General features: G+C 38.6%; 8 protein-coding genes across 8 annotated transcripts; 1 reads left to right on the top strand and 7 right to left on the bottom strand. All coding sequences in view use genetic code 12, as the record gives it.

Annotated features, from left to right (window-relative positions):
- Window positions 1–60: 60 nt before the first annotated feature.
- Window positions 61–2,217, bottom strand: OPT8 (Opt8p; the record flags this gene model as incomplete). The annotated part of the gene is made up of 1 exon (XM_049323424.1): window positions 61–2,217. The coding sequence occupies one exon, from the start codon at window positions 2,215–2,217 to the stop codon at window positions 61–63; it is 2,157 nt and encodes a 718-aa protein (XP_049180712.1).
- Window positions 2,218–2,729: 512 nt separating this feature from the next.
- Window positions 2,730–3,734, bottom strand: SNF4 (AMP-activated serine/threonine-protein kinase regulatory subunit; the record flags this gene model as incomplete). The annotated part of the gene is made up of 1 exon (XM_049323423.1): window positions 2,730–3,734. The coding sequence occupies one exon, from the start codon at window positions 3,732–3,734 to the stop codon at window positions 2,730–2,732; it is 1,005 nt and encodes a 334-aa protein (XP_049180711.1).
- Window positions 3,735–4,234: 500 nt separating this feature from the next.
- NUP82 (linker nucleoporin) lies at window positions 4,235–6,232 on the bottom strand (the record flags this gene model as incomplete). Its single annotated transcript, XM_049323422.1, has 1 exon — window positions 4,235–6,232. One exon carries the CDS (start codon window positions 6,230–6,232, stop codon window positions 4,235–4,237), a length of 1,998 nt encoding a protein of 665 aa, XP_049180710.1.
- Window positions 6,233–6,656: 424 nt separating this feature from the next.
- On the top strand, window positions 6,657–7,853 carry SKI8 (SKI complex subunit WD repeat protein; the record flags this gene model as incomplete). The annotated part of the gene is made up of 1 exon (XM_049323421.1): window positions 6,657–7,853. One exon carries the CDS (start codon window positions 6,657–6,659, stop codon window positions 7,851–7,853), a length of 1,197 nt encoding a protein of 398 aa, XP_049180709.1.
- A 100-nt stretch (window positions 7,854–7,953) lies between these two features.
- Window positions 7,954–8,736, bottom strand: KGF56_002214 (uncharacterized protein; the record flags this gene model as incomplete). Its single annotated transcript, XM_049323420.1, has 1 exon — window positions 7,954–8,736. The coding sequence occupies one exon, from the start codon at window positions 8,734–8,736 to the stop codon at window positions 7,954–7,956; it is 783 nt and encodes a 260-aa protein (XP_049180708.1).
- A 760-nt stretch (window positions 8,737–9,496) lies between these two features.
- On the bottom strand, window positions 9,497–10,765 carry KGF56_002213 (uncharacterized protein; the record flags this gene model as incomplete). The annotated part of the gene is made up of 1 exon (XM_049323418.1): window positions 9,497–10,765. One exon carries the CDS (start codon window positions 10,763–10,765, stop codon window positions 9,497–9,499), a length of 1,269 nt encoding a protein of 422 aa, XP_049180707.1.
- Window positions 10,766–12,116: 1,351 nt separating this feature from the next.
- ADO1 (adenosine kinase) lies at window positions 12,117–13,145 on the bottom strand (the record flags this gene model as incomplete). The annotated part of the gene is made up of 1 exon (XM_049323417.1): window positions 12,117–13,145. The coding sequence occupies one exon, from the start codon at window positions 13,143–13,145 to the stop codon at window positions 12,117–12,119; it is 1,029 nt and encodes a 342-aa protein (XP_049180706.1).
- Window positions 13,146–13,443: 298 nt separating this feature from the next.
- Window positions 13,444–15,585, bottom strand: KGF56_002211 (uncharacterized protein; the record flags this gene model as incomplete). Its single annotated transcript, XM_049323416.1, has 1 exon — window positions 13,444–15,585. One exon carries the CDS (start codon window positions 15,583–15,585, stop codon window positions 13,444–13,446), a length of 2,142 nt encoding a protein of 713 aa, XP_049180705.1.
- Window positions 15,586–18,420: the final 2,835 nt, after the last annotated feature.

Here is an 18,420-nt window from a genome sequence, read left to right as displayed (position 1 = left end):
TAAAAAAACAGAAAAATTGTATCTAAAAAGATTTGGTTAGGGTCTATATAATAATACTGTTTAAAAATGTTTTACTCCTAGGCTTGTGAGTAGCATCGTAAATCCACTTAGTAGACCTTCTCCTAGAACGAGGCCACTGCTAAATATGATCATTCCTATTCTTCCTCTGCTACTTAATCTTGCCCAGTAGTAAGCTATGAGGCCACCTAGAAACCTCGCGAGTGTAAAATTGGGTGTGTTGTAGATACCAATCCCTACGGCGACACCATTTGGTAACCATACCAAATGCTTGTGAAACTTTGAAGTTTGTGGTAATGTGTTTTTCAATAAGGATATCAAGGCAAAAACAACACCAAAGACTATGGAAAACTCCATCGCTTTTGGCGGTAGACCTTCTCCAGTAACCAATCTTGAACAGTCAATCCAAATTATTGCCGTGGGAATACGAAATATGTCATTAGGAATCTCGTAAATAGATTGGTATACCCTGTACATGATGGAACTGAGAAACACGGAAAATATGGTACCTATTATTTGAGCAACAAATTGAGCTTTTGGAGCGGCACCAACCATGTGACCAGTTTTCAAATCTTGCATCAAGTCTCCAGCTTGTTGTGCTCCTGCTTCTGCAACGCCTCCTGATATCAAGTTGATCAATACTTTTGCTGGATGGTCGGAAGGGATGATGAGGGCAAAGATAAGTTGTGACAATTTGCCAATCCCACTCACCGGGTTAATGTCGGAAACACCAAGAGTTCTTGTGGCAAGCACGCTGAATAGCATTGCTAGTAATATAGCTGTTATCGATGCATATATGGGAATCAACTCGCCAAAAATCCAGTAAAGCGTACATATGCACAATATGGATGAGAATATTGTTCCTACAATTGCCACTTTATTGGAAATAAGGAATTCCAGGGGCACTTCGACAACCTTTTGCCGGTTCCGTGGTTCGGCGTACAAGGTGGTGGAGGTAGTGATCTTGGAGGAGGTGGTATTATGGCTGTTAATAGTTTCGTCATTAACACCTGGATTGCTATAACTGGCAGTCAATGGTTGTTGAAGCTCCAATGAGTTTGCATACAAACGTTCTCTCCTTTTCAAATCATCGAAAAACGAGATGACCGACTTGATGCTAAGCACAATAAAGGAAATAAGCGAATCTGCAACCATGATACTTAAACTAATCCATAATATCCAACCTTGACCACCTTCCATCCAATCGTCAATTTCGCCTGGTGCCCATTTCATATGTTTCGACAACGGCGCTAAAACTCCCCAACCTAGTATTGCACCAAATAAAATATATGAAACAGTAGGTAATCCCATAATAATGCCTTGACCAATGTATGCAGGTGATGGTTGAAAATCCCAAAGGTATCTCTTGGACATCCAAGTTCCAAATATTGGCAATCTCTTTAGTATGGGGAAAAAAAACGATACTATAGTATACACTGCAGATATACCAAAGGTGATTCCTAGTGATTGCATATTGCTGTTGTAGTCGGTAGCCTTCAAGAGTTGGGTAGTAGAAGTTTCTCGTTGTAAGCTTGGAAAATCGACTCCTCCTCCTCCTCCACCACCACCACCACCCCCTTGTAGGTTCTTCAATTGCTCCTCTGCTTCTTCTTCTTCTTCTCCTTTTGCTTCTTCGTCGCTTTCATCTTCAAAAACCTCTGTACCATGTAGCACAGATATCAATGTTGCCGTAGCGCTCCCAGAGGGAAAGGCAAGTTTCTCTTTAATAATCACTTGATTTCTCAAGGGAATAGCGAAAAACACTCCAAATAATCCTAATCCCATAGACCATATTATCAACTCCTTGGTTGAAAAAATGATATGCTTCCCGATACCCGACTCTTGTGGCGTTAGAAACTTTTCAATTGCTGGAATAATACCAATGAATCCATAAGCAAGGGGTCCTGTCCCCACAGCAACAGCAATACTTTGAATATAGACATTTTCCACATCAGTGAAATCCTGCGCCAAGGGTGTTAGCTTGAACGTAGCAAAACCTAGCAAGGCCGCAGGTAGAGACATCATAGAAACCCATCCTGTTTGTAAACCAAACTGAAAATTCGATATAAGAATAACTGACCCAATTACTAATCCAACTAAAGTCGCTCGGATAGTAACTTGAGGAAGACTTAGCTTCTCTAGATATCCAACCTTCCTTTCCCCAGTAACTTCAACATGACTACTAACTTCAACAGACATAATAACATAACAATATAACCTGCCCTCGAGCCTCAACCTGATATCAAGATATGCCTGATTTATATATACATACTTTAAAATAATTGCTGCGATGAGCTTGAGATTCTTATCGGGGTTTATTCTTTCCTAATTTGGCTTTCAATTCCGTTGACGATAAATGTCGTAAAAAGGACAAATAAAATCAAATGCGACATTGAAAAAAGAGTAGAAAGCGACACTAGCGAGCGAAGCGAGCTAGAGGACCATTACTAGCCTCGACACTATCGAGCAGAGCGAGATGGTGGAGAAACACTGACTAACTACCCACTGCCTAGCTGCCTACTGACTAGCTGCCCACTGACTAGCTGCCCACTGACTAGCTGCCCACTGACTAGCCTCGACACTAGCTCGCTTCGCTCGCTAGTGTGGCTATTGTGGGTGATGCTCGATAGTGTTAAGAGATAGTAATGCTCCACAAGCTCGCTAGTATGGCTATTGTGGGTGTTGCTCGATAGTGTTAAGAGCTAGTGTCGTTAGTCTTCACCAAACAATATATAGTTCAAAATATCACTCAATGTAATAACATTGACCAACTTTCCTTCATCGTCAACAACAAATAATCTGTGTAGTCTTGATTTTCGAATTGTATCCATTATTGTACTCAATCTATCTTTTACAGTACATGTGTGGACACCTTCAAAATCTTCTGATCTTCTCAATAGTGCTTCTCCTACAGATAAATCCAAGTCTGTATACATTCCTCCTTTTACTAATGCCAAAATGTCAACGGCTTCGTAGACATTGATTAATTTACCCTCGGTATCTACAATGGGGATAGAAGACACCGACTTTGAAGTGAGCAAGTGGATAACTTCTATAACAGGGGTATCCATGGTACACGTGCTTATTTCCTTCTGTTTGTTGAGCTCGGTATGTTGAATTTGTTTCAACAACATCTTGGTCTCTTTGCAATTCAAAGCAACAAATTTCAAAATACGATATTGCGTTAATACACTGACAACTATATCTTTTGCTTCGTTTTCGTTGGTGTCTAATAACGGAATTCTTTTGGCCTTTGAATTCAACATCTTGACACAAGCTTCGTATAAGGACTTGAATGGATGTATTGATGCGGTTTCTATTTGATCTACGCCTATAGCCGTTTCAATATCGCGTAATCCATCCAAAGTCAATTGGTCAACCAACTCGAATTTCTCGGGAAATTGGAAATAGTACTGTATCACATTGATAAAATCGCTCGATGTTAATAATCCCGCGAATCTCGAAGTTTTGTTATTCCATAATGGTGCCGAAATGATATTATTTTGTAATAAAATGTTTAACGATTTCTTCACTAGTAATGAGGTATCTAATACAATCAATCTGTAACTCACTGGAAGAACATCATACGATGTTTTGCTTTGCAAGAATAACCTTATTGCTTTTATACCAATTTTTTGGTCATGGTCTATTTGAGCCTCAGATAAGCTTAGAATGTAGTCATTTGGCGTAACAGACGATGCTCTAACATCTGTCATTGTCTATACTTTAACGTAACTGGAACAGCAGCGCCTACTAGGATGAAGAAATACCAACCTTTATCTTTGAACAAGAGTGCTTAGCGTTTTGTTGATACCCATGATTTTTTTTTTTCAACTGAGAGAACTTAATTAACACTAGCAAAATATATTCTTTAAGAGAACACGATTAAATTACACCATTACTTGTACCACTATCGAGCAGAGCGAGATAGTGGAGTAGCCAGCTAGTCCGTATTGTACCACTATCGAGCAGAGCGAGATAGTGGAGTAGCAAGCTAGTCAGTGTTGTTCCATTATTTGTACCACTCTCTCGCTTTTCTCGATAGTGGAGTAGCCAGCTAGTCAGTGTTGTTCCACTCTCTCGCTTTGCTCGATAGTAGAATAGAAGCTACAATCTATACAAGACTGATACTGAAGATTGAAAGAAAAGACACGGGTTTGAATGCCACCTCGCCTCCTCATTTTTATTACTATTCCCTATTCCTTATCACTATTTTTCATTGCACAGCAATCTTTACCTTCTTCATCATATCATTAATATCTGCATCCTGTGATTTCAACCAGACAATCAACCTCTTCACTTTTTGTTCTAATTGCAATGTTTGTAATACTTGTTCGTTTTCTTCTTTCTTTTCTTCTTCCTTGTTTGTGCTGAGTTTTTCTTTTTCTTTATTAATTCTTTCCACTTGCTCCTTATACTCATCCAATTTCCTAACCAACTCTTTCGACGTTTTGTTACATGTATTAATCTCCTCAAAGTACTTTTTCTCCGCTACAGACAATGGAAGATCTTTCGCTTTGTAGAATTGGTCACTAATTTTATCTTGTATCACCTTCATTTTCAAATCCAATTGTTTTTGTCGCTCAAAGAGCTTGCAAATTCTATCACTGTGTTTTTCATTGTAGGGCTTTATACTGGAAATAGATTGTAGTCGTTCAAATTGAAGTTTAACTGATTGCAACTGGGTTATAACACGCGATTGCAATTTCACCGCAAAAACCGTATAGTTAGAAATTATGCTATTAGTCACTTGAGAGATCTTATTGAGTTCTTCCAAGTTTTCAATTGCTGGATTGAGATTAGTTGCCTTTGTGGAGCTAACAATAGTTGAGACTTTGAGTTTGCGTAAATATTCTTCAATTTCAGCAAAAGGTTCTGTAAATAGCGTGGTTGTATCTAGTTGTGACTGTGGCACAATCCTTGAAGAATCTTTAGTCTTGGGTTGATCACCAGCGGCAATCAATTTTTTCTCCTCTTCTGGCTCTGTGGTTAATTTCACAAGTTCCAATTGTTCTCTAACAACAATGACAATTTCCTGTTGAAATTTATTAACAAACGCAAAACCTTGAAGATCATCTCCTGACGAAAGCAAGTTATAAGTCGGTCTGATTTTGTGAGGGCTAAAATCATATTTTACATCATTTTGCAATTCTGACAAGAAATCCTCAACCCAGGCACAGTCCACCACAACTATATCTGAGTCAATCACGGCAACAAACTTGTTATCACAGTTATTTATGTTTTGTAAAATGCATGCTCCTCCTCCTCCTCCTCCTTTAGCTGGTAGTTTGTCCGATTGTAAATAATCAAGGACACACAATTCATTTTCCCAGAATATGTTTTCTGCATTGACTTCATCAAAAGTATCAACAAAACCAAATCCTTTCTTTGGCTTAGTATAATTTGCTCCTGCTGGTTCCTCGTGCTTGATAAATCCACAATCTAGAATATTGATAAAGTATGAAATGGTATTATTTTTTATCATTGCGAGTAACGTCACTTGTTCATTGCCTCCAAACGATATTAGATCATCGGCTCCAAAATTTGCTACTGTATTTGGAGAATAATCAATTTGGCTCGAGTTTAAAAAATTTAAATCTACTTTAAATAACTCGTATGGCTCATCAGAGCCCGTTCCTCTTACTTCTCTTACATTATGCCTCAACTGATTTTTAAACGATTTATATAAATTGAGTTGTTCCAAAGCCAGTCGAAGTAGATACGAGTTTTTAGGATCATCACCAAATTTATCTATTATCAACGAGATAACCGTTTGAGAATCAACGATAGCTAAATCGACTGCACCTTCGGAGACTGCGATTTTGGTACCCTTGTGGTAAAAATTCAATGCAAATATTTTATCATCTGTGCTAGCAAAGATTCTCAATCCATCGCCGATTTTGCTTCTAGAACCAAAAGTTATTGAGTTTATTTTTTCATTTTCAATCTTGATACGGATTTGCGGTATCTTTGTTGACTTCAAAATATCAAATCCAAAAATTTCAGAATTATCATTCAACACAACAAACATTGAATCGTTGGCGCATATGGACTGCCATATACATTTCCTGATCTTGCCCGGAATTTGGACTCTATAACTTGTCGTATCAACATATGCAGAACTCTGCTGGGTCTCAAGATGCGGTGTAGGTAATACCACGATATCAACATTTGATTCTCCAACAACCGCCAACAACGTACTCGACTCATTCATTACAAGCAGCTTAACTTCAAAACTAGCATCAAATGTTTTTAGCAATTTATAATTCTTGGTAATTGGGCTAATATTGCAACATCTAACAAGGTTATCTACCGCAAGATACAATTCACTATTGTTCTTACAGATTAACTTATTGTATGGTAAACAAGTTGACTCCTTTTTGCTGGATTCAAGTAATTGCAGCACCGAGCTTCGGAATATATACTGTTCCGCAATCAGCTGCTTCAACTCCCTCGACATCTTCCTTCCTTCCTTCCTCTTTCCACAACGTATACCGACTCTAATACCTTTATAGATGAAGAAACCAAGTATTCCATAGTCTACAATTTTTTTTTTTTTTTCATTCCTTCACTTTGAAAAAAAAATGAAAAATCAAATCGAGGATGAAAAAGGTTCGTCTTTCTTCAAGTAGACAGGGATGGGAAAGCAGTATATTAGCACGGTGAGTGCCTCTAAGGCTCATAAGTCGGATATATATGGTGTTGAAATTACTTCCAAGTATACTATATCAATTTCGAGCGATGGATATGCCAAATTCTGGGATAACAAGAAGGATGAGGTGCATCAACCCACGGACTTTGTTCAATCGTTGTTTATAAATGCAAGTGGAATTCATCATTTATCGGTTTATGAAAATAAAATACCGAGCTCGACTGTGCAGGTTACTATTTTGGCATTTGCTTGTTTCAATGGCGAGATTTTCTTCAAGTATTACATCAATGGTGATTTTGCAAGGATAAAGGATATTGCATTTAAATTGGAAAAATGTTGGATACCTGGATTTTATGTTGATCCCGAAAACAAACAGGATTTTTTTTTGGTTACCAAGATGAATGGGGTGACTGAGGTGTATACTTTGAGTATCGAGAGCAAAGAGGAGGAGGAAGAAGAAGAGGAAGTTTCTATCAAATTTGAAAAATATGGAGATTTGGGTGGTTCTACAACAACTGGTTCATCGCGATCCTGGCCTAGCTCATCCTTTTCCAATTCTTTATCTGTGAATCAGACAGAGAACAAAAAATGTGCAGTGGGGCATATGAATGGGAATGTCTTGCTCTATGATTTCCAAACACTAAAGTTGGTGTATACGTTTAAATCCACCGACTTAGTAGTGAGCAGAAACCCAAAGCTAAACTCTTCCTCTTCGGTTCCTAGAGCTTTGGCATTTTCACCTGGTGGCACCTTGCTTGCTGTGGCAAGAGACAATCAAGCAGCAGGCTCTATTACGCTATACGATGTTCAATATGGAGAGAATGTGGGGACACTTGCGACGCCGTCGCATTCGGCAAAAAGCGTAGTTGGTGGGTTTGCTCATCAAGGGTGGATTATGGGGCTTGATTTTGATGAAACGGGGAAAAATTTGGTTAGCTGTGGATTCGATAAGTGTGTGCGAGTTTGGGACTTGGATACCAGGGAAAGAGAGGCCACTATAAATATCTCCATTTCTGATTTCGATGACACTACGACTGATCAGCAAGATGAGAGTATTGCTAGTGGTGTTAAATTTATTAAAAAGGGTATTAGAGGCGGCGCTGGCGGTGACAATAATGACGGAATCTGCGTTGTCAGTTTCGACAGAGGTATTAGATGGTATAGAGAAGCTGGTGGAATTTGAAAGTAGAGAGATGCCAGTAGAGAGATGCCAGTAGAGAGATGCCGATAGAGAGATGCTGGATGCTGTGGACTGCAGTAGACTGGAGTGGAATCTGTTTTTTTTAACGACTTAACCAGCCGCCATCAACTACTAAAGTCTCTCCTGTAACATATTTCGATGCATCACTAGTGAGAAACACAATTGGACCCATGAAATCATCGGGATGGCCCCATCTTTTCATAGGAATTCTCTTATCAACGAGGTCCTTATTTTCAGCAGCCATTGAATCTGTGAGTTTGGTTTCAACATAGCCTGGTGCGATAGAATTGACTCTGATGCCGCGCGATGACCATTCATTTGAAACGGCTTGAGTAAATTGTTTCAAGGCACCTTTGGCAATGGCATAAGGTGTAGATAACATACCACCTTGAAAAGAAAGTAGCGACGCTGTAAATACAATTTTTGCCTGGGTCTTTTGTTCAAGCATTTTCCCTCCAAATAGTTTTGTTAGTTTTACGGGGATGTTAAGGTCTATTTTTAACACATCATTGAACTTGTCACTTGGGAACTGTTCAAAGGGGAACCGTTCTGTTATTCCGGCATTATTGATTAATATATCAATTGAGCCTGATTGCGAAAGTTTATAAGATTGGGTAAAAATTCTTTCAACAAGCTCATCTTCGTCATCTTCTAAAAAATCAACTTTAACGGCGTCAATTAGCAAACTGGAATTGACCTGTTTAATCTCGTCGATTGCTTTATTAAGACTTTCCTCTGAGCGGTACGTCAAGATCAATTGTCTTAATTCAGCCAGAGCAAGACCCTTGGCGTAACCGAGTCCTATACCACTAGTACCACCTGTAAGAACGGCAACTTGTCCTTTTAGTGAGAATAAGGAAGACATTGAGAGTAGTAAGAGAATAAGAGATTTGTTCATTAACCCTTTGAAACTGGGTCTTTCATATCCTGGTTTTTATACCTTCTTTGATTCAAATCCCCCAATTTTTTCCTTTTTTTTGCAATGTGGGGGAACCTCGGTTAATGTTTCGTTCCGATTTCGTTCCGCGAATATCAGAATCAAGGCAAAACAACCCAGGATGAGATACAGGGATGAACTATTGAGCGGAGCGAGATAGTGTTGTAACAAACTAATCGGTACTGCTCCACTATCGAGCGGAGCGAGATAGTGTTATAACAAACTAATCGGTACTGCTCTACTATCGAGCGGAGTGAGATAGTGTTATAACAAACTAATCGGTACTGCTCCACTAGCTCACTCTGCTCCCCAGTGTCTCTCTACTTCCTCCCTCTGCTTCACCTGCATTAAGTAGAGACTTCCTAGACAATCTACTATGTAGTGTCGATCGATAGTGTCGCTCGATAGTGTCTACTAAGTGTTGCTCTACTATCTCGCTCTGCTCGATAGTATCGCTCGATAGTGTCGCTCGATAGTGTCGCTCGATAGTGTCGCTCGATAGTGTCGCTCGATAGTATCGCTCGATAGTATCTGCCCAATTCGGTTGACCAGTTCGATCTGTTCCGTTAATACCCCAAAACGTAATTCATTATTATTATATATATATATATAAAAGAAACAACCATAAAACCTCGGTCGACATGTCCATAAGAAACCGAAAAACCAATAAATGTGATAATCATCCACATTACAACAAAACCTCACTAAACATATCCAAGATGACAACATAGTGACCTAATATTCCCAAAAGAACGCATATATGCCAAATATTATGACTGGCTAAGAAGTAATCGACCCACCATAATGACATAAAGTTATTGGCATAAGGTGTTCTTATAGGTTCCTCTTTAAAGTGTTTACTTATCAAATTTTTAAACTTGTCGTCGTCATCTTCACCATTGTTGTTGTTGTCACTGCTGGTGCTCACATTGTTTAAATTTCTCATTTCTGCTTTTTCAGCCCTTTTTCTCACTTCAGAAGCACAGTCATTATGACCATGGTCCTCCTTCTCGGCGTACTCCTCAATCAAGACTTCAATTTCTTCATCACCTGCTCGTGCAACATTGTCATCTATTACATCCACAATCGAGTAGTGGTGTTGCGAACCCTGAAAGTTTGCATTGTTCTCTATAATTATATCGTATCTCCAGCGTTCTGGTATTAATCCACCATAAAAAACAACACCTAAACCATACCAGATAAAACTCTTGTATGATAAAGGCATGAAAAACTTCAAAGCATTTAAGAAACCTTCATAGTATGCTTTGCATAACATTGCAGTGACACCCAGAAAGCTTAATCCAACAAAGAACCAAATTCTTAATGAGCGGCATTCGGGTTTGTCAAAATGGCTACTCCAGTTAAAAAAGAACCCAGCAATACCAAGTAGTGTGGAAAAGGGAATGTAAATATGGACAAGGTTTGCATGGTGGTACAAGGCCACGTACTCGACTGCAATAATGGAACATGTAATAAGTATGGTTATTCCTGTGTAATCGATGCATGCGAAATTGCATCTGCTTGGGTAATGTGCAAAAGATGAGTATGTATGCCAGATAGAGCTGCTAGCCAAACAAGTCATAGATGCGACCAAAAAGGCATAAATGACAAGCACATCCCATTTCCCACCATTTTGATAGACTACACTATTGGGATAGTGCACAAATGCTATATAGATCATAATAGCCAAGCCAATCAAATGAGACCATATATTGATGGACTCGTTGTGCCATGCAAACACACTTTTCCACATTTTAGAATGTTTCGCACTGAACCTATAACCTTCAATAATATACTTGTTTTCTCTCCAGCCTAGCGGTAATTGGTAATAATGAATTAACCCACGAGGGTTCTCTTGAGCCCTTTTCAAGGCTCGATAAAAGTTAAACACATGAAGATTCTCCTTGAAGCTGTGTTCAGCCTCTATTTCTGTTGCCGTTACTGTTTCCGTAGACATATCAACAAAAACAGTACAAGTAATACCTGTGTCAAATGAGCGTGAGCGTGAGCGTACCTGGGTCCTTGGGAATAAATTTAAACAATGTCTATAGTATACAACTTTACTTGAAAAATAAAAGAAGGGAGAAAAAAATCAAAGAGAAGGAACGGCATTTTCTCAATACCGGAGATCTGCTGATCGGCTTTAAAAACAAAAAAAGAACAAAGAAGGCACAAGTTGACCTAAGAATAACCGATGGTAGTACCTATTTGGTTTATTGTAAAGAGTTTGTAGGGTCCAACATCCATGGTCAGAGCCCAAGTATTTGAGTTGTGGTGTGTATTTAGAACGTTAAGTTGGTTTTACAAATTTATTATTAGTACAATTCAATTAAAGTTGTGGGGTGCAACAAATTAGATAATAGTACAACCACACCCCCCTTCTCCCCCCTCCCCTTTTCTTAAAAATTTAGATGAGACTACTAAGTAGAAGAGGCTCTTATGCCTCTTTATTAGGGATTCTTATAGAACGTTGCTGTGGCAAAAAGTACCTGCCTATCTGATAGACTCACTAAAGATACGAAAGCTAAATGTTATAAACGTTTATTTTTTAACAAGGAGAGAGTTATCTTTAATTTTCTTGATAAAAACGTTTTATCAACACTAGTCTCCATCTACCTTATTAAACAAAGTAAATCGTTCCTTGAAGGCTATATGTGTTAGTATATGACGGTAGATGGGGTGGGGGGTGGGGGTGTTCAACAGGGGTTTACTTTTACTTTGCCACATTGGCCATGTTGCAGCATGGGTGCAAAAAAGTTGAAAAACAAAATTGGTAGTTGTTATAACGCAAAGAATAAGCTTGTAATAACACTAGCGAGTAAAACGAGCTAGTGGAGCAGCACTGATTGACACTGTCGGGGACACTATCGAGCAGAGCAAGGAACGACCATAACTACTCTATAATGACACTAGCGAGTAAAACGAGCTAGTGGAGCAGCACTGATTGACACTGTCGGGGACACTATCGAGCAGAGCAAGGAACGACCATAACTACTCTATAATGACACTAGCGAGTAAAACGAGCTAGTGGAGCAGCACTGATTGACACTGTCGGGGACACTATCGAGCAGAGCAAGGAACGACCATAACTACTCTATAATGACACTAGCGAGTAAAACGAGCTAGTGGAGCAGCACTGATTGACACTGTCGGGGACACTATCGGGCAGAGCGAGGAACGACCATAACTACTCTAATTTCAGTAATATACTTAACAAGTAAAGGAGGAGAGAAACGACCATAACTACTCTAATTTCTACAATTTACTCAATAAGTAAGGGAGAAGAAGAATGGCCATAACTACTATAGTTAATTCTCTTCCTTATTGTACTTCTCCTTAGGGAATGGGAAAGTAGGTCCAACTTGTTGAATCGACAATGCCGCGGTCCATTGTCCTACATCAATTGCTTCTGCTAATTCCTTACCCTCAACAAGTGAAGCCATAAACCCAGCAGCGAATGCATCTCCCGCACCATTTGTGTCAACGATTTTCTCCTTTGCTAATGGCTTAACTGGGTATTGTTTCACTTGTAAATCTTCACTACTCACAACAATGGTTGGATCTGTTCCTTGAGTGAAAATTACTACACGAGGAAGTTTACTCTTCTTGGGTAATTTGGCAACGTGTTTGGCTATTTCTGCAACGTCTTTAGTGTTGAGATCATGCGATTGCGCATAAGCCTCGGCTTCAGATTCATTGGCAATGACGTAATCGACATAGGGCAAGACTGAATCTAATTGGTCCTTGAAGAACTGGGCAATAAATGGAGCAGAGAAGTTGAGTGCAAGTGGTTTGCCCTTGCTAACAGCTTCCTCACCAAGAAGTTTTATTGCTTCAGGAGATACTGTTAAATGGAATCCCCCAATATAATAATGAGTGGCATTTTCTACCAAGGTCCAATTCTCGGGTTTTTGCAAATGATCCGGAGTAAAGTGATCGGCAGCTGCAAGATCAGTGACAAGAGATCTACTATGGTTCGTAATCAATGCAGCACATTTCCCAGTAGCATAATCTTTTTGGATTTGGTACCTCGTGGTGAGACCGTATACTACATTTGCTTCATTTAATCTCTCCGCATAAACGTCATTACCTACTGAGCCAAAGTAAATTACCGAATTGGGAGGAAGGAGGTACTGAGCACCTCTAGCGGTGTTTTGCGCTGCACCACCAGCAACTAATATCAAATCTTTCTCACCAATGATTTCATCATAGATTGGTAAATGCTTTGCTTCAGCAAGAATAGCGTCGTTTTCCTTCAAGTCGTATTTCTTGAGGTACTCTTCACTCACATTTAATTGGAGGTCAAGCAATGGGTTTCCAAGGCATACGAGACTCATATTGGAGTAGTTTATGCTAATGGAAAGGAAAAGGTACTATTATTGTCTTACAATTGGCGATTGAAATTTTTTTTTTTCAGTGTGAAATTTTTTATTTTTATTTTTTTCCTGTTACGATACAAACGTGTTGGAGTCAACTGCCAATCAAAACGTCAGCCGTGTCAATTGCAGAGAATACTACAGGAGGAGGGGAAGTCCTAAAAGAAGAGGCCTTGGGCTTGTTTAGAAATAAACACCCAATTTATTATTATATAGTTATAATATTAATTAGTAAGGTAATATCATCGTTTCAGAAATACTATTTCTTTTTGAGCCAGTCAAAAAACTTTGAGCTACGTCTAGATGACGAAGTGGTAGAAGAAGAAGAAGAAGAAGCCGTGTTGTTCTTGATTCGAAAAGTATCCTCAACCATACTTTTGCTTCGTCTATGGTAGTGGTGGTAATAGCCCTTTTTTTTATATATGGGCTGTGTATTTACAAACAAATTGTCATCTTGAATGATTTGTTTATCTTCTGAGATTGATGCCGATAATGCTATGGAGGATGATGTAGATGCTGACAAGGGTGTCATGACACCTGAATTATTAGGATTGGTTTGAAGACAATCTGTTGATTGTATGTCTTTCTTCAATTTGGGAATTTGTGTTTGCTTCAAGATTTGCGTTTCCATCCTTGTCCGTGCTCTTCTTGTTTGCGGGGAAGAAGACGCCCTTATTGGACTTATGCTTCTATTTCTAGGCGATACAGATTTGGATATTGGCGATTGCGGTAAAGTCTCTATTGCCGAGGGGTATACTGTTGACACTGATGACTTATTTGAAGTCGATATTGTAGACTCGCTCTTGAGTGAATTTCTATTGTTTTCACCTTGTGGTGGAGCGTGGAAAAGAGCAGGTGCCGCCAGTTGTTTGTGTATTAGCTCTTGATTTTGATTTGTAATCACTGATGAGGATAAATCATTCTCCTTTCGTTTCGTCTTGGTGTCATCGATAACCATTGAGGAAATCTCCGAGTTGATGCTAGTAGGACTTGCAGAAGAATATACCTTGTTTCTGGATTCGTCTGTAGATTGGGTTCCCAAAGTAGAGGGTGTTGTGCTTTGAGGTACAGGTGGGTGCAACGAGGGCAACTCTTGAAAATCATGGTTGAAATTTATTTCCGAACTGTATCTTGTTGGTGACATTGAAAGATGAGCCGATTTATAAAAATCTTTCGTTGGCGATGAAACCTTCTTCAAATCATGGTACCTACCCGAGGAGAATGATCGTTTGTTCTTTAGTGAAGGTAGCGAGGAGTAATGATTTAAATACTTTTTACGGAAATTAGGTTGCTGTTGTATTTGTACTTGTGATTGTGAATGCGTTTGTGTTTGCGTTTGTGTTTGTGCATGCATGGGAGGTGTAGCTAGCCTATCGACGTTTTCAAAATATGGACCCTTCATTGCATTTGATATCCTATTCGATTGATCGTAAAAAATTTGATACCGGTTAGCTTTTGCACCTGATCTTTGTTGTGTAGGTGTTGCTGTAGGGTTATTACTATTAAAGGTAAAACTAGATGAAGATGAATTTGCCAGTGAGTAAAAGTTTGTTGGTTGTTGTAATGGTAAATCACATTCACTCGAATCAACAACATCTAATGCCATAACAGTCCTATCCTCTATATCCTCTTCTTCTGCAATCGCTGGTGATCCCAAAAACTCATCTTGAATAAACATCTGAGGCTCGTCCATACTAGATCCAATGTGTAAATTTGCCGTTAGGATATAGTCCAAATCAATAACTGCATCCGGTACATCACTTTGGGTAGGAGTCGAGCACTGTTGCCTAAGGGATAATTGTGATGATTTGTTGTGCAATTGTATCGGCGAGCTCAAGCTCTTCAATGATTGGTTCATATGACTAGAATAAACACCCATAAATCCTTTGTGTTGTTGTTGTTGTTGCTGCTGCTGCTGCTGCTGTTGTTGTTGTTGTTGTTGCTCTTCCCCTTCTTGACAATCGCTCTTGGGAAATGAAAAATTAGAGTCTGTTGGGTGATTTACAAAGTCCTCCTTATTATCAAACTGGAAATGCCGGTCCAAGTCATCTAGATTAATTGGTGTGTGAGCCAACTCAAATGCTTTTTCTTTTGGCTCAGGAATCGAAATAACCTGGACTGCCGCAGTGGTGGTGATATACGAACACAAAGGCGAGGATATTAGTCCTCCACCGCCAGCACCGCCAGCACCAGCAGCACCAGCAGCACCAGCAGCACCAGCAGCACTAGCATTTCCAGTTCCAGGAACATTGAAGAGTCCTAAACCATCAAAATCACCAGAAATTGCCTGAGACCGCTTATGGCGATGCGTTCTTGGATTAAACGAGACACTCAAAGACTGACAAGGATTTGCATTGGGACTTGAATTAGATAGACTCAAATGCTTTGATAAGGACGACATTTACCATAGACCACCTTTGCTTTGCCTTTTTTTTTTTCTTTTTTCTTGATGTGTCTTTCTTAATAATTTAATAGCTTCACCTTGGCATGGGATGAAATATGTTTGGTTCGAAAAAGTTTTGCGATATATTACTTGGAAGTTTTGCGAAAAGTTGATACTACTTGCAAGTTGATACGACTTGAAGGTAATGCGATAAGTTGATACTACTTGAAAGTTTAGCTGATTTAAAAAACCCGTGTATTTCAAAATGAATGACTGTTTGCAATGGGGGAAAAAAAAAATGACGGGTACAAAAAATGAGTAAATGAGTACGAGGCAAGAAAATGAATGTTGTCGTACCGGGTTGTTAGGAAACGGTTCTGTACCGATAAGTTAAAAGGAAAGTTGGTGGGAAGTAGGTGGGGAAAAAAAAACCCAAGCGGAAGCAGACGGGAAGGCGGAAACCAGTTGGATTAAAACCAAGGGATGAGGGAGGGGGGAAAGACTGGAAGTGATGGAGTTATAGCAATTGACAATTCCAAAAGACGCAAAGATTAAGACGTGTTTTCTCAATAGGAAAAGAATGATTCAATTATTGATTATGAGCACTTACCTTTTCTCTTGCTTTCCTATTTTAATCTCACGTTGTGCAGAACTTAGAAAAAGACTAATAAGGAAAGTTTTAAGGATTTAGTTATTGCTTAAAATTATCGTTAATTTTTGCTTATAGTTGGGTCACGTGAATTGCAATGAGCGCGCTAAACAATAGGACAATAGTTTAAGGAACAATAGGGCGTTTAACAAAAGGAATGTGGATGCAAGTAGCAAGTGAGGTGGTGTAAACCAAGTAGATTATAAAGTATTGTTGAGGGGGACAGAGTTGTCTCAGACAGAGATAGCAATTTTGTTTCAAATGAAAGGAATGCAAAGAAAGTTGGGTTCTTTTAATATAATTGTAATTGTACCTTTTTAAGGAAAAGAAAAAAAAAAAAAAGGACTCGATGCAAAAGAAAAATGGGGGAAAAGGAAGAGGATATCGATATACTTTTATACTTTCTACATTATCCTTTATCATCCACTTGTATTCTGGTCTACTTTTGTTTCTCTGACTTTGTTTCATTTGGCTTCTGTTTTTGACACTTTTTGACTATTCAACTAAAAGATGCAATATTTTTGCAAAAAAAATGAAGCCTTCCTTCAATCTTTAAAATAATTTTTCACTAAGAAATTAAGCCAATTTTAATTTAATATCATGAATATTCTCAATTAGGCTTTCTTGCAAAAAGTCATGGGGGAAAAATTTCCCCCAAAATTTATTTGCCTTTAAACTTTAATGTACACAGATTGGATGTATATTGTAGGGTGTCACCCTGCTTACAAAATACGTGTGGGATGGCACCAATAAGATCTGTCTTACTTGTCCTACACTATGGATCAACCTTTTTTTTTTTTTTTTTTTTTTTGCTGTATTGAGGTTATATTACTATATTATTTCAAGTGCCGTGTCGTATGATTCCAAGCTTATTTTTTTTTTCTACACGTGGTGGAATTTCTCGGCGCATTACATTTTCTTTTTGGGCCGGTCTTCCCCACCATTATCACCCCTACGGGCGCGCGCGGTGGGAAGTTACTTTATAATATTTCTCATACAAAAAATATGTAAGATTCACGAATACGTCAAAAAAGAAATATTTCTACAAGAGAATCTTGAAAAATTAATAATCTTCAGCCTTTTAATATTGTACTTGTATTTTACTATTTTACTGTTGCTATAGCGTACCATATCCCTTTCCCCCTCCTCTTGCTTCCCTTTCCATTTTGCCATGAGACACCACAACTTTCTTAGTTCAGGCCTTGTTGATCTACATTTCATTTTAATCTGAAATTTCATTGTAGAGAAGAGAGATAAAAAAAAAAAAAAAAAAAAAATTTTTTAGTTTTAGCATTTCTTTTTGGGCTTTATCGCCGTTCTGACTTTTTGATACAGTTTGAAGGGTATACGTATAAACCCCCCCTCTCTCTCTCTTTGATGGATATGCACAGATTTTTTATGCACTCTGCAAACGTGTGAATACCGATGCACCAACGAAAAGTCAAAAAAAAAAAACAAACTGCTATATAAAGCTCTTGAATATTGATTTTGGTAGCGTTTTTTTTTTTTTTTGTTGATTGTTCTGCTCGATGGAGTTATATTAATTGCTAATTATAGAAAAAACTCATTATCAAGGTTTAGAAACAACACTAAAAATAAGTAGGTACCAATCTTCATTTTTAGCAAGGACTACAGTTTGTTTCCATTTTTTGAAATTTCGTTCTTTGCCCTTTTTCTTCTCACATCCTACTTCCCCCGATTCTTCGTCTTCTTCCCCTGCGTCTAACCCGATTAGGTATTTTTCCTATTTGACTAATCGGTGTTTCAAAAATAAAAAAAGATGATCCTTTAGAAATTATACTTTTTTTAAATGTGTTATCTTCCAATTCATGATACGTTTCTTCTTCCAATTCATGATACGTTTCTTCTTCCATTTCCTGATACGTTTCTTCTTGCTTGTTTTCTTTGTTTTCAAACGTACACTTCTTTTGCATATTTTATCACATTGTTAGTAAAATGCTTGTAATGTGCGGGATTGAAACTGTAAATAGGGAAGAAAAACCGACACCATTGAGGAGAGCGAGATAGTGTCGTAGGTAGTCAATGTTGCTCGATAGAGGGCAGCCCAATAGTGTCATAGGTAGTCAGTGTTGCTCGTTAGTGTCACTAGTCAGTGTTGCTCGTTAGTGTCACTAGTCAGTGCTGCTCGATAGTATCATTAGTCAGTGCTGCTCGATAGTGTCACTAGTCAGTGTTGGTCCATA

This window comes from Candida oxycetoniae (genome assembly GCF_023343755.2).
Source record: "Candida oxycetoniae strain CBS 10844 chromosome Unknown scaffold46, whole genome shotgun sequence".
Lineage (NCBI taxonomy): Eukaryota > Fungi > Ascomycota > Pichiomycetes > Serinales > Debaryomycetaceae > Lodderomyces > Lodderomyces oxycetoniae.
Note: the sequence above shows the minus strand (reverse complement) of the source record. Positions and strands in the feature narration are given on the sequence as shown.